At 40.9% G+C, this 15,765-nt stretch overlaps 1 protein-coding gene across 1 annotated transcript in view; it reads left to right on the top strand.

Annotated features, from left to right (window-relative positions):
- The window catches only part of ATP8B4 (ATPase phospholipid transporting 8B4 (putative)), a 2,552,767-nt gene that overhangs the window by 127,408 nt on the left and 2,409,594 nt on the right, over window positions 1-15,765 (top strand). The window contains exon 3 of the mRNA XM_069222521.1: window positions 7,433-7,546. Within this exon, the coding sequence (XP_069078622.1) occupies window positions 7,433-7,546 (114 nt within the window). The remainder of the gene's footprint in view (window positions 1-7,432; window positions 7,547-15,765) is intronic.

Below are 15,765 nucleotides of genomic sequence, written 5' to 3'. Positions count from 1 at the left end.
CAACCTGACCCCTTAGCTCTGGTGCTGGAGTCCTGGAAGAACCTCACAAGGCAAAAAAAAGACACTTAAAAAATATATATATATATATTTGCAGAAAATTTGAGATGATGTTGCAAATTCATAGCAAAATAAAAAAAATAAAAAAAAACACAAACGCGGGCTCCCACACTTGTTTTCATAAAGCCCTTGGGTGGGCCAGATCCAGGGATCATTTTGAAATGAGGATGGGTCGGCACACAGGGGCCCCCACCTAGGGCATTTTAATGTTCCTGGGACCTCCATTTCCCCAGGGATTTATTTATAATGAATGTGGGGGGACGCTCAGCACCCCCGGGGAAGGCCACCTCCCCTGGGCTTTAATCAAATACAGTATAGAGGGTGCACGCAGTACTAGGGACCGCCACCTCCCCTATGGACTGCCACCTCCCTGGGGCTTTAAAGAAATATAATGCGGGGGCCTACAGCCCCATGGACCAGCACCTCCCCAGGGCCATTTTATGTTGGAGGGGGGGGCGTGCTGCCCCCATCATGGAGTTATAGATGGCCCTGGGGACCGGCTCCCCCAGGGACTGCTCCTGCTATGTCTCGGGGTGCCTGCCCCCGGACATAGCTGTTTTCTCTGACTTGGGGGGGGGCTTTGACAGCTCCTGCCAAGTCACAGCAATCACTTCACTTTTTGTAATTGAGCGCTGTCAATCAGCTCTTACTTGCAGAAAGTGTCGTTTTCATCTGTTTCCCTGCACACACAAATATGCGTTCAGGGAAACAGATAAAAACATTGCTCCCACAAGCAGGCAGGTGCTTTTTAAATTTAAAGCAACTCCTTGCTTGTGAAGCAATGCGGGCTCCTGCAGGACGTGGGGAGCTGGGTAGGACCTCTGGGGCCTTGAGGCTTTCCCCACGGTCCTGTCACTCTCGCTCTCTTTTCCATCCCACAATGGGATGTAAGAGAGAGAGGTTGAATGTCATAGCTAAGTCTGGATACTTCACAGTAAGGAACCACCTCTGGCTTAGTGGTTAAGGCCCCAGACATGTATGCTAAAGGTTAAGGGTTCTAGTCTAAGTGAGTCTGTGGTAATTTCCTGCTTTACTTGATTTTAAACTATAAATATTTAACATACTGAAAGGTGCTCTCACTCTTTTTAATTAACAACAACATATTTCTCTTCAATTTGTCTGGCATTTCATTCATGAAAGCCTAAGTGTGTGTGTGTGTGTCTCTCTCTCTCTCTCTCTCTCTCTCTCTCTCTCTCTCTCTCTCTCTCTCTCTCTCTCTCTCTCTCTCTCTCTCTCTCTCTCTCTCTCTCTCTCTCTCTCTCTCTCTCTCTCTCTCTCTCTCTCTTTCCCCCCCCCCCCCCCCCCCCCCCCCCCGCAGGGACTGGCCACACACCAGGCCGTATGGTCAACCCCTCTGCACGTGGTGCAAGGTTGGGGCGATATAGGTGATTGGCCACAGGGCCTGGCCTAAGGCTGTGTGTGGGGTTGCATTGATGTGGAGTAATGAAAATTATTATGTTTAAGAAAATATATATATATTTATGAATTCACTGAAAAAAAAAACAAAAGTGAACGGGACGTTATAGTTGGGAAATAGAATTTGACAAAAAAATTGAAATAAACTTAACAAACAAAATGTACTGGGACGTTATATTTAGGCTCACATTTTAAATGTCTAAAACCATTGAAATGTACCTATCATAGATAGTTATCTCAAGTAACTATAAGTTGTGCCCTAAGTTAACTAGTATTCTCACCTGTGCCATGCACAAATTACAGCACTCATGACGTCTTTGATAACATCATTGAACATATCAATGTAATATTTGCAGTAAAGTTTTTGACAAAAAAACTGTGCATGGCGGGGGCATGATTCATCGTGACCTTAGGGCACAAGTTATAGTTACTTGGGCCAACTCTCACTAGAACAGATGAGTTTCTATGGTGTTGTACATTTAAAATGTGGACCTAACTATAACATCCCGGTAACCTTAGGTTTTTTTAGGTAAAAAAAAAAAATATATATATATATATAAAAGAAACGGAGGGTCCTGCAAAAGGTATGCATTATTTGTCTTATTCTTGTACATACTATTGAAGATGGATAGATGAAAGTCTCCAAAATGTGCATTAAGCACACAAAGTGCTAGTCTCATGTTCAAAAAGTCTTTTAACCTATCAGTTGTCGATTTTGCATGAAAAATTGTCTATTTCCTGATCAAGAAACCTTAGCTGCAGAAATTACCTTAGGCAAATCTCTATATTCCAAAAAATATATCATAATTTCTCTTGGTTTACTGTTTCAAACACTTACAGGTCTATGTCCCAGTCTATAAGCTCTTTGGATGTTGAGAATAGAAACATCTATCGTACCCGAACCTTTAGGGATAATAGTGGGTAAAAACACAATGTATTTGTTGTCTTCAACCCATTCTGGTAATCCATAAATCCTAACATTGTTATACCTGTTAAAGTTTTCTAAACCTTCCACCTGTTTTTTAGGGGAAATTATCTCATATTTAAACATTTCAATGTCATTGCAGTTTTTTGTAGGTCAGAAAACTCTCTGTTCCTCTTCTGACTTTTTTCCCCATATGAACCCACTTGCCATCTAAAGTTTGTACTCTTATTTGTTTCCTCTAAATAAGGATGTAGGGCTTGTTCTTCTTCTAGCAGTAATTCATAGGAAATGTTTTTCTGGTGAGGTGGAGCCTCCTTTACTCTTTTTTTTGTCCATAGCTCTTCTTTAAACATTAGTTGGTTTGTGGATTGCTGAAGAGTTAGAATTGGAAATGGCTTTAAAATGAGCTGGCAAAACCCTTCCTGCTTAGTTGGTGTATTTTCATCCATTTTGAAGAGGTTGTTTTTTATTCTACTAGAATCTATTAAATTCTGACAGGTAAATTTAAGTGACAGTAGTGTAGTTTGTTATTTTCTCAATTTACATATGTAGATACAAGACAATGAAGAGACAATGAGGATGATGGAGTAGTCAGCAGAGAAACAATCAAACCATTTGAAATATGCAAGAGCAAGCGAAACCTGCAGTATTCCTGCTGAAAGAGCATATTTAAAAAAAAAAAGGAAGCAATGAAATAAATCCTCCCATTTACATAAATGGCTGTATTTTTCTGGTTTAAATGTGGCACCCTGTCTACAGGCCACTGGGTGCAAGATGCCTGATATTTGTAAATGCAACACTTTGACATTTTTAAAGTGCAGAAAAATGTTCCATATTATAAATATTTTTGCAGGACATTATGCTGCACTTTAACATTCTCCTATTAAAAAAATGGCTGCATGTTTGTTATACATATAACAGTTCCACATATAGAAAGGTATGTCCTATGCCACAAGTACATATGACATAGGCTCCTTTTCACCTATTCACATATTTCACATTCTTACACCCACAAGACCATGCTCTCACTGGCACACATGTCAGCCCTGTCATCGTGCTCCTAGTCAAAAAGTATTTTCTTCAAATCATAGTTTCCGGCTGTATTGACATTAGATTTAGTTAATTAGCTGAGCGCGGAGTGTCTAGTAATACTGCGCAAGCGCCTTGTCCTTCAGTAGCTCACAATGATTATCACTGACCAGAAATAGCTCTCACTACAGAAAAGGTTGGAGATACCTGCTCTAAAATCTAGGAAAGACTGACTGAAACATACTAAGTCCATTCCTATTCAAAACACACAGCTTGATTTGATTTTTTCAGTTTAGTGGCCTCACATCATAAAAAAGTGGCATCATCCAATCAAAAAGTCAATAAAATGTCAGGTAGCAACTGTCCGTTAATTTCCCATGTCCAGCTTGAGATCATCTGGGCTTTCCGTGTGACTCCAAACGATAGAAACAATTCTATTCCTTTACAACAGTTCAGTTTCTTCCCTGGGTTTACAATACCATCGTCTTAGTCCCATGAGAATTTAAACAGTTAGATACAAAATGTATATCAAGGACAAATGGACACAGTTCTTCTGCAATTGAACAATAGTGTTTTTTTTTTTTTTTTACGAATGGGACTTTGGTTCTCATGAGAAAGAACCTGAAAGAAAGATTCACATTAGGAAAAATAATAATTCATTGTACATGGCTGCAAATATAAATTCTGCAGGCCTAGTTACGCTAACACAAGGAATATAAAATGCGTTAAAAATACTTGTTAATAAAAAACACATAATATGCAACTTGTAGAGTCAGCATTAAAAACATACCATAAGAAAGAATAAAACTTTTTGTTATAAATTATAAAAATTTGTAAATGCATCACATTAGGTATAACCGAGAAGTGCATTATTCTTATTTGCACATAGCTTTAAACTCATAAATCCCACACTAAACATTAGAAAACCAAAATTCATTTTGATACTAGCAGTTAGTCTACAGTGTAAAATATGCTTTACATAATTTATATTTTCCTATCATGTTATTTGATAAGGAAGTCGCAATTGTGTCCACCAAAAATGAAAACATGAGTACTTTTAAAATACATGTCAGGGAAGCTTTCTATGTTAGGATGTCAAACATAAGACATAAGTTGTCACCTTTTGCTGACTTCTGGGTTACTAAAAGTATTACTAAAATTTATGCTCCAACATCTGTGTCCACGATAATGTTAAATCAAGGTACCCCACAGCCATTCAACTTTAAGGAAGAACTCACGGTGCCCCAAGCAGTCACAAATTTTCCACAAGGAAACAGTCTTCCGTAACTCTGTATCTGCATATTTTAAACTAAATGACAGGGTCCAAAGAACCAGCACAATAATACATTGAGATCCTTTCAAAGTAAAGACTTATCTAACACCATATTCAACTTACATCAAGGGACCACAGCACCCTTAAACAATGAGCCAAAGTTTCCAGAGCAAACTCTCAAGCAGCCCTTGTAGAGGAACGACCAGACGCAAAAAGGAACAGGAAGTGTTGAAGGGGAGGAGGTGATATCATACATGTCAATAGACCTGATTCAGACGTGAGCCTCACCATTTTTGAAGCCAAACATAGCTTAATTTTAGCTGTCTCCTGAAATTGTCTCTGTTTCATTAGAAGTCAATGAGGGAAATACATTCTCCCAGTTCTTTGTCTTAAATCTCCCAATGTCCTCTTTTAAATGTGTGTGCATGTATGTGGTATGGTAAAGTCTCTACCTGAGTATTAGAAAGGAAAGAAACAGCTTGGAAAGCAGTTGAAAAGAGCATGTAAGTGGCCACATTCACTCAAGAGAAAATAGTGGGAAGAGGAAGCAGAAGCGGAGGTAATGGCAATGCATGGTAATGACAATGCATGGCAAGTGCAGCTGCAAAGTATTAGAGACATACAGGTTTGCCTGTCAGCTGGTGTGTACTCAGATATTAAGAGGGAACAAGCCAACACTTGCGTTGACTGACCATTTACCAAATGCCTCAATTGTAAGCTGAATCGTGCATGACAGCACTAACAAAGCAACAAGGCCTGACAGGCGTTTTCTCGGGAGGCTGGAATATTGGGTGGTGCTTTTGTTTTATAGGGTGTGGGGGCAGTTTTGTAGCAGTTCATCATTTTTAAAAGCACTGCACTGCAGACTTCCTTGTATAACTAACAGTTTTTAGTCAACAATAAAAGTGCCAAGATAACTCTAGTTATTAATGTACCTGCTGGAGAGAGATTGAGTTTTGTCTATTGAGAGTTTTGACTCATCTAAGGTAGTGCAGAGGGTTAATATGCCTGCTGTGAAAAACGTGTGCTATTGAGATCACAGAACAGTATTTTATGTGCAGTGCTCGATGGGATACTGCCTTTGTCATAGAGATCCTTTTGTTACTGTGCAGTTCATAAGTTACAATCATAATGTAGCACAGTGAGCTATTAACTGCCATCAGAGAGCTACATGCAAACTACAGGGTAAAGGTTAAAAAGTTATGTTTTTTTCCCACTCTTTGATTATCCTAGTTTTGCTAAAAAGAGTTTGTTTGGGGAGAAATAAATTATCATCAGTAAAGGCAATCCAACCACTGTGTTACATTCTGAATCCTGAGGTCATGCTTCCTCAGAAAAAGCATTCTTAAAAAATGCCGATCAGTATAGATGAGATGTGAATTACAGGCCTTGTAGTTCCCTTTTTATTATAGAACATTTTCTATACACTGATTTATATAAGTATGATTCATTGTCTCTGTATGTGTGTGTGGTGTAAAGTGCTCCAACACCGTACCCTGGTAAGAGAGGCACTACAAAACAAATGCAATACATGAGAGAGGAGCTATGGATAATTGAGACTCACTGTTAGAGGGTAATGGTGAGGGAATCATTGAAGAGCCACAATAAAGAGAACCGTATCCTGGTGCAGTTAGGTCATCATTTACTATGCTTTAAAAAAACACAAATACTATTGAATATATAATGAAAAATGTGTTGTAGAATGCACCATTTCTGCAATTTTTTTCCCAATTTGTTTCAGGGAGGGGGAGGAACCCCTTAGTCCCCATTTTAGTGGTCAGGGTTATTCACTGTGCATCAGTGCTTAATTTGTAAATAAAAACGTGCCGTGCTCAAAGCCCTTGTCTTAAACACTTGGCTCCTGCAATTAAACGTGCAAGCACGGATTACAGAGGCAGCGTAATCCTGAAGCCATCTGGGGCCTCTTTAATCCATTTACAGCCACTCCCTGTCCCTTCAGCTCACTCCTGTTGCTTTCTACTTTCTCCCATTGTGACACTTTTTCATTTTTCTCTTCCTCTGTCTTTCCATATGTGCCTTTTGCTCGCAGTAAATGCTTGAGGCAGAAAAATAAGCGCTGGCCCTCAAAAATAGGTGCCGGTGCTCAGCACCGGAATCAACAAGCACAAATTAAGCACTGCTGTGCATCCTATCCAGGCTGGTCTGACAAAATTTGCCAGGGCTGCTTTGGGTTCCTAGTCCGGCACTGCAAAGCAATGTCTGAAAGTGGTGCCTTAAACACCTATGTATCATTTTTATCTCTTTACACGGCCGATGTCAGACAGCCGCTCTAGGCCAGACTTCAGCGAGCATGAGCATGGATAAAACCAATCTATTTTGGAGTCTGCATTGGAATTCCATCAGAAAACTTTCTCAGCCTACACACTCAGACTACTGTGCTTCTTAATTAAGAGTTTTGTACTCTAGAATGTTGATGTAAAGTGCCAAATCGTATACTCAAGCCCGTTTTCAGGAAATCGCAGCTTTGCCACATCGAAGTCTTTGTCTAAGGCAGGAACAAAGCCACCTCTCAAAATGTCTGCAGGAATCGCGTGCATGTTTCAGCATTTGTGGATTACTGTTTTTTAATTGTCAAATTATACACGAGATCCTGTTTTAAAGTATTTTCTTTGCTCAAAATATGTAGGATCCATTGTATACTGATTTCTTTTAGCATTATATTCTATAATAATGTTTTGTATTTATTGGCACATTCTTATATTTCTTTTCAGAATAATCGCATCAAAACATCCAAGTACAACATCCTGACTTTCTTGCCTGTTAATCTGTTTGAACAGTTCCGGCGAGTTGCAAATGCATACTTTCTTTTTCTGCTGATTTTACAGGTAATAAGACATTTAATTTCGAGATAAGTACTATGTTGTTATTTTACCTGTTACCTGGTTACATTAAAGCTGTATCCACTTTACGGAACATTGATAACGGGAAAAGCTCCGACTTTATTACGTTAATGAAGGCAAGCACAGCATGCAAAATGCAGTTTAGCAAGTTAATGCCAGGCCGGTTGGCAGGGGCGCGAGGGCTCCTCCATTAGAGCGGAGGAACATCTCCCCGCCACCTAAAATGCTGCCTAAAGCCCCAGAGCTGAAAAATAAAATGATAATAAAGTTAATGTATCAGCATTTTATTTTTTTATTCACCCGTCCTGAACCAGTGTCAGGACAGGGTGAGGCCTACTCAGTGGCAGCAGCAGGGAGGAGGGTGAACTACATGGTTACTTCAGTTCAGTGTGCGAATGTCACTTTGGTCGCCGTCTTGCCACAGCAAGCCAGACATGCCCACTTTGAAACCTCTCTAACCCAGCTATCTTAAGACAGATCAGTTAGAGCAAGCATAGGCCTCCAGTGCCCCCCAGGTGCGCAGAAAGAGGCCGTTCGCTCCAATCGTGGTGCTTTTCTCATGCTGGCTAACCGCATGAAAGCAGCACCAGGATTGTTTAAGAGAGTTGGCTGTGGCCGGTGCTGAACACCGGACTGCCGATGAGGACGTGCAGCGAGGAGGAGGACATGTCCTTCATGTAAGGTAAGTGTATTTTTATTATTTTGCTTGTGCCCCGCAGCACAATAGTGCATGTCCCTACCCACCACTCATTTGCCCACCATTTGCCTGCCCCACCACTCTCCTTAGATGCCAACCACCACTGGCTAGATGTCTCAACTTTTTCCTTCTGTCTATTGTGACCTTAGCAAAATACTGCACAAAAAATAGGTTGGACACGGACCATGAAATACAACCTTAGGCTTTTGCTGTTTTGATGACTTTAGGAACATCCATGTATTCTAAAAAAAATAAAGGATTACTCCTCTAGGTGTCTGTGAAGTTGAGGCAGACTGAGGAGAATGACCTAGTCAGAATGAAGTAGCCATGACGCACCGTTGTGTAACCCTACCTACTAATATAAAAAAGATTGGTTTCCCCCGTCTAATATAACAAACTTTGGCATGTAAACAAAAAGGGCAATTATTTCCTTTGGGCCCCCAACATGGACATGTAGCTCCATAGTCATCAGGTCAAACATACTACTGAGGTCCATAAATTACATGTACAGATTGTTAGACCTTGCTTTCAGGTATTTGCCTGTTGTGAAATGCAGGTTTAAGCATTGTTCCATAGTGCCTAAGCACCTTCTACAGCTATACTGTGCATCAGAAAGTATGTTGTTGGAGTTGGCCCATTCCTCTAACCGCCCCAGTAATACCCTGCCCAATAATTTAGCTGAGGAATCTAGCAGAAAAATGGGTTGATGGCATTTTGGATCCTGTCTGGAGCCTTTTTTTTTAAATATAGGTATTATGATAGACTCTGACCAAGAGGGTGGGATACTCTCCTTTCCTGCTGCATTACACACCTTTGTGAATAAGGGCGCCCATAGGTCCAGATGATGCTTACATACATTTATTAGTACTACGTCAGTGCCAGGAGTTTCCCCTTGGATGAACTTACCTATAGTTCTCTGGACTTCCCCCATCTCAAAAGTAATATTGTTGGGGGTTGTAGTGTGTAGAGGGACATTATCAGTAATTATCTCAGATGAGGGCGCAAAGATTGAGGTAAAATGGTCCACCCATACTTCTGCCCTGATAGTTTAATAAGGTTGGGCCAATATTCTCATTAAGAAAGGGGCAGTGACTGTCCTCCAAAATAGGTTGTTCTCCTTAGTTTCAGCAGCTTGTACAAACCTTTCCCAGGCTTTACCCTGCAAGGATTCTTTCTAAGTAGAATGACCTACTTGTATTGCCTTCTACAATTAGCACTGGCTACCCTGTCCCTTGGGAATGCATGCAAGTGGCTAATTAACTCCTTGCATGCTTTGGTACAGAAGCTATCAAACCACCCCTTTGGACTTCTAGTATTAGCCCTAGCCTTTTTGCTCAATTATTGGTTTATGAATTTCGAAATATGATTGTGTGCATCTATCACTATATTAGGTGCAACACTAAGCTCATGACAGGAATTAAAATGCTCAATATTTGCCTTTACAAGCTCACCCATTAATTGGTTGGGGTCAACACCCTCCCATTTAATCCCGGCAGATTTCTGCCCTACTAGACAATGTAGATCAATGATTTACTTATCTGTGTTCTTGGATGAGGGCAGTGTAAAAAGTCAGTAAAGAGTTGTGATCACTGATGCAAATTTTACCTATCTCCATATTGGATGCAATCAGTTTGATTTCTAAAGTCCAGTATCTTGTCAGTACTACTATGCTCCCTGAGACCTATAAAGATATGTCGCTTACAATCTTCTCCATTTGAGATGGGAGCTATGAGGATCAGATCATATTTGAGTGCTAGGTTGTTAACGTCAGCGCTGGACAGACAATGGGTAAAATGATCGGTATCTTCATTGTGTGACTCACCAAGGCCACATACCTTATCCACTAAGACTACATTTAGATAGGTTAAAATCCCCAGCCCACATTATGTACAATTCCTTTCCTCTGTCTAATATAAAATCCTAAAGAGCTTGTTCCAGTTCGATGATGACTTGTACTGTATATTATCAAATACATTGTTGTAAAAACTTTTTTGATGAGAAAATCCAAATTTCTGTTGGTGCTTAACAGAAAAAGTTGGCAATACAGTGTGGCCACAGTGGAGATCAAAGTCAATAAAAACCCTGTTTGCTCTTCCCATACGGGATGAGGAAGCCACGGTACAAAACGTTGTGTAGCCATCTATTGCTGTATCCATAGTTGACCAGGTCTCTTGGAGACTGACAATTTCTGACCTCAAAACAAAGGTTTCCCAGTCTTTTGCTGCTGATTTATTGGCCAGACCCGCTATATTGAAGGAAACAAAATCAATGGTGTTCGAGAATCTTAGATGCGGGTAAATTAAATTACTATAGTCGATTACCTTAGTGTTCATATCGTTAACACCCCCAGAAACTAAGTTATTTTGTACAAGAATTTCCCGTTTTGGAGTGACACAGACATTAATGGGTCGTCGTCGAAGACAATGCATGTCCTTCAGGTTCGACAAACGGAAAACGTGATTGCTTGTCAAGTTCTCAGGCTGGATTGATCTACATATCAATTGGAAATTTTGCATTGTTTGTGGTTAAAAATATCCAAGTGGGGCATAGAAGAAATTCAATGAGACCGCTTGTATGTTGCTCCCAGAACTTGGGATTTTAAAATTGGCTACCAGTTCCTCCACCAAATGTTGATATCTTAAGTTAATTATTATGCAGTCTCCGTTACATACCTTCCTCTGATACCCGATCCACCTAACTCTTCTGACTGTTAGTATGTGATTATATTATGTATTAACGATGGAAGTTGTCAATGCATGTTCACCCATTAAATCCGACAAAAGTCATTGATTCAGGTGGAAGGTGAAAGACATAATCTTTCGAAAGTGGAGCTGGGCCGTCTTTTGTCGATGCCACTTTACTGGCTCTAGCCGCTCTGTCGGCTGGATTGAAATAGAGGTTATCATGTCATTGGTAGTGTGTCTTTGTACGTCCTTATTGAGGGGAGGCATATGTCTGGAGATCATATTCGACTTTTTTTCATGGGTTTGTAGATTTGCTGTTAAGAGACCCCACAAGTTTTGGTGGAACTGTTCTCAATATTTGCCATTTGCGGCCATTTGCGGCTCCAGATAGTGGGATGCACCTTGTAGTACCAACTGTTGTTGGCTTTGTAGTAACTCCAATACCTTGCGCATTCCTTTTTCTACGTTGTCTAATCTTTTAGAAATATTCTCCGTGTGTACCAGTAGTTGAAGGACGGTGTTCCTGTATGAGAGTTACTAGATGGTGTCTCCTGGGTAATTACAACCACTCGCTGCTCCTTGCCCATACCTTTTTTCTGAGGCCTTTTCTTTTTCTTCGCTGGAGGAGAATGAAGTAGTGAAAAAGGCAATGGCTCACTCTGATCACAAGGCAAGGCTATTATGCAGGGTTTGGAGTAACACATGTTTTGGATAGTGGGGCTGCAAGATGTTGCTGGCTGTATTTCAAGATAGGGTAGTCCATTAGCGGGGCCCGGGAGGGTATCCTTAACCGCAGGCTGAGTAGCAACCAGCCTTTCCTCTACATTCCCTTTTTCTTTACTGATAATGTTCATTGCTCTGGTAATAACTTTGTATTGGAACCAACAGCTTGATTGTCCTTAGGTATTATGCTTGACTGCACCTTCCTTTTTCCCATTTTGCTCATAAGAAGTGTCTTATGGGCAGAAGAATGAGGAAGTACTAATTAGAAGTGGAGTTTAGAGGACCGGTCAATCTATAATACAACATGATAAGATTGATAACATGACTGTCTTCTCACAGGATTTGTGACTAATGGTGCCCGTGTGGGAAGTTGAAAGAGGGGTGGCCCACCCAGCCTCAAGCGTCCATGGACTCGTGCAGACGGGCCCGCTGTTGGCCCGATCTCTGATTCCTAAAACCAGTAGACATGGACCATAGTTGGTATTTATGATGGTTATTTATTATGCAGAATCTCACACAAATCTTGTGTATCAGTATGAAGAAAATGAATATTGTAATCTCAGGAGTCATACTAAAAACCAAAATGAATGTTGTAAATCCCAAAGAATCTTGTATCACACATCCCTACTGCCTATAACAATTAGTCTAACCTCTACCTACATTTATTTATATCTATATCCGTTTTTGTATATTGGGGGAATTTTAATGTATGATGGAACATTAAAAATAATTGTGAGTCCACAGACTTTTCACAATTGTTGTCTGTTTTAAACCTGGAACAAGAGGTGCTTTCTCCCATATAACTGGTATCATTGTTAAAATCACTTTTAGTTTCTTAGTTGCAGAACTAGTCAAGGTGGTATTTTATGACCATTTCAGTATCCCATTTTACATTAAAGACAACAGCAATGCCTGATTGCTCACCAAAAGAAAATGAAGCTAGACCTATTCAGATGAAGATAACATTCTGTATAAACAAGAGCTAGATCTTTATAAAAAAAAAAAAACATATCCGCTAAAAAGAGGTTACTTTGCAGAGAAAAAATTAGCTGCAGAAAAATCAAACTGATAAAGTTTTAAATACTAAAAAAGTATATGCTCTTCTTCTTTTACACAAACAGAACTTTCATATTCAAATAAATTATGTGAATCCTTCTTGACCTTCTTCAATGAAAAACAAAACACAATTATTCTTTTCTCTGTTAACTGATTTTTAACCATGGCAGATTTAGTCAGTTGGAACACTGATGTTATCAATTAGACCTGGGTCACTGCTGGATGTTTCTCCAACTTCCTGTTTTCATCTGGTTTGGCAATGCAGTGTGCCAATATTAACCAACATGTAATCAGTCAACTACTTACGCAATATGTCACAATCATGAAAGGTAACACAAATAGTTCCTTTTAAAAAAAAAAAAAAAAGCAATCAGCTGACCCTGATCAATTGTCCACCTATAGGCCAATCTCATGTTGCCATTCCCAGTGAAAATACTGGAGAAAGAATTTTACAAACAACGGAAAATGAATATTGAAACTAATAACTTTTTGAATTAAACACTAGTCTCAGGTCACTGCACTGCATTGAAACAGCGCTTCTGGCACTATTGGATGATACACAAAGACAGCACTGGTGACAGTACTGGATGAGAGAAGAAGACAGTACTTGGGAGACATCACTTTGACATTACTGGATGATATGACGCCTTTTGGACAAGGTCATAATGCAGAATTAGTATTAATAGATCTTAGTGCTGCATTTTACACTGTTTCCCACCCAGTTGTAATTCAGAGATTAAAATCTTTGGGAGTACATGGATGAGCTCTGAATTAGCTTGTTTCATTTTTATTTGATCAACCGGAATAGTCAGGATATCCTCAATTTGTTAAAGAAAGAGTTTTGCCATGTGTGGGGTCCCCTAGGGTTCAGTTTTGAACCTCACTCTGTTTAACATATACATCTCGCTGTTGGCAGAACTAATACAGAAGTATAGTTTGTCTCTCATGTCCTATGCAGATGACACCCACATTGTAGTGTCAATTGGAGATGAGTTGGGGGAGACCACCTACTTCCATGTAATGCAGTGGATATGCACCATGCTCTAAAACTGAATGGGATCAATACTGAATTTCTATGTTTTAATCCCCAACTCACTCTCCTAATTTGTGGCTAGCGTACCTGGGTGTACTGCCTGTTCTTAGCTGCAAAAACATTTGGTTTTGCCATTGACTATGAGTTTGATGAATAAACCTCAGCTTTTGAATACTCCCAATGCGCCAGCATTCAACAGAAATCTTTTCTTTCTAGCTCTCCACGTCGACAAGTACGTCACAATAGAATAGCTCTGCACGCAACTCAGTCTAACATCATCAGACCCATAAGAAGTCCTCGCCAGCGTGCTGGCATCAGTTCCCTTTTTCAGCACCTTTAGAGGCTAACACTTTTTCTACCTCTCCGTGTGGTTACATTGTTTTGAGGGAACTTCATTGTCGACGTTTTGATTGTGTAACAGTGTCTCAGCCGAAGAAGTCAGGCTTCAAACACTGTCGAGGGTGTGGAGGTCACATTTTAGTCACTAACCTGCACTAAATCTGCCTCTGAGGGATGCTCTTCATGTCAGAATATGAAACCTAAGGCACTAAAAGAAAAGGAGGCAAAGTTGTTCCTGCCAAAAGCTCAAAAGGAGAAGTGGGGCCATCGTAGATCTAGCCCTCCAGAGAAGTTGTCAACCCACAGGTCTTCAAAGTTGCACAACAAGCGGCATTGTCATAGTTCACAGTGTTGTTCATCCTGAGATACCACCTCTCAGTCTTTATCTGTGGATTTGAAGTCCCCACGCCGCTCGACTTGGGAAGTGAGTCCCACTCTATCACCTCCACTACCAAAGTCGCCTGAGTCGTCACCGGCACCATCTTTGGTGGAGATCTCAGTTTCGCACAAGAGTCCTATGGCACAGTTCTCTCCTGTGCTTTCACTGGATCAGGAGATTGGAGAGCAGGCGACAGGACAGGTAAAGCCTCCTCGGCAGGAGCAAGAATATCCATCCTTTCCGGCCTCAGGGACAGACCCCACAAACTTCTTAAATGCTATGTTTAGCATTTTTAATAAAGCTATGGCCCACTCTGCTGCGTTTTCGAGCCCCACGGATCCATTGGCCTTCTCCCTGGGAGGTTTCCTGGTGCTGTATAGGCAGGGTCCTTTCCTGCCTTTCATGCCTACAGCCCCGTATCTTTGGTCGTTAACGGCACCAAGAAAAATACCATCACCATCGGAGGTGTAGATGGCACCATTAGTTCGGATTACATCGTCTGATAGATCTTGTCCAGTGTCAAGTCACTCTACCCCTGCCAGGAGGAAGGTCCGGGCGTCGAACCCGGCTTTTCCAGCACCGAAACAGGCTTCACCGACGATGATGCATTCTCTTTCGACGCCACAGATGGAATACAAGCTGAGATCCAGGAGGGAAGCCTTGAGGCGCTTGGAGAATTAACAGTGTTTGGAGGACTAAAGGTATCAAGACCTTGAAGAAGGGGAGATTTTGATGTCATCCCATGCGTTTGAAGGCATTGAGTTGGTGAGTGGGGTGGTCATGTCCCCTGAATGGGAATTATTATCCCCTGGGGACCTACCCCTTTAGGAGGTTACCTCGTATCATGGGGTAATTAGGAAGGCAGCAGAACCTCTAGACTTACCACTTTTCACTACTGAATTAAAGTCAAACATTTTAACAGAAGCTCTCTATTCTTCCTCTATGGCATCAGAACCCCTGCTGTCATTCAAAGAGGCTTTGTCGGAACCAGTTGTAGATCTGTGGCAGAAACCTGTTTCGAATCCTGCAGTTTTGAAATCCATTGCCAGGAGACATAGGGCAGTACCAGGGGATCCTCATTTCCTGAGCGAACATCCAACTTCCTGAAAGCATGGTGGTAGAAGCTTCATACTCTTCGAGGTCTGCACCTGGTTCCTTTCCCATGACCCCTGCTGACAGGGAGTCGAAGAGGATGGATCAGTCAGTGAAAAAGATCTTTTCATCTGGAAGAATGGAATTGAAGTCAGTCAATGCCGTTTGCCTGTTGGGTAGGGACATCCATGTTCTGATGGA

This window comes from Pleurodeles waltl, chromosome 3_1 (assembly GCF_031143425.1).
Source record: "Pleurodeles waltl isolate 20211129_DDA chromosome 3_1, aPleWal1.hap1.20221129, whole genome shotgun sequence".
Lineage (NCBI taxonomy): Eukaryota > Metazoa > Chordata > Amphibia > Caudata > Salamandridae > Pleurodeles > Pleurodeles waltl.
Note: the sequence above shows the minus strand (reverse complement) of the source record. Positions and strands in the feature narration are given on the sequence as shown.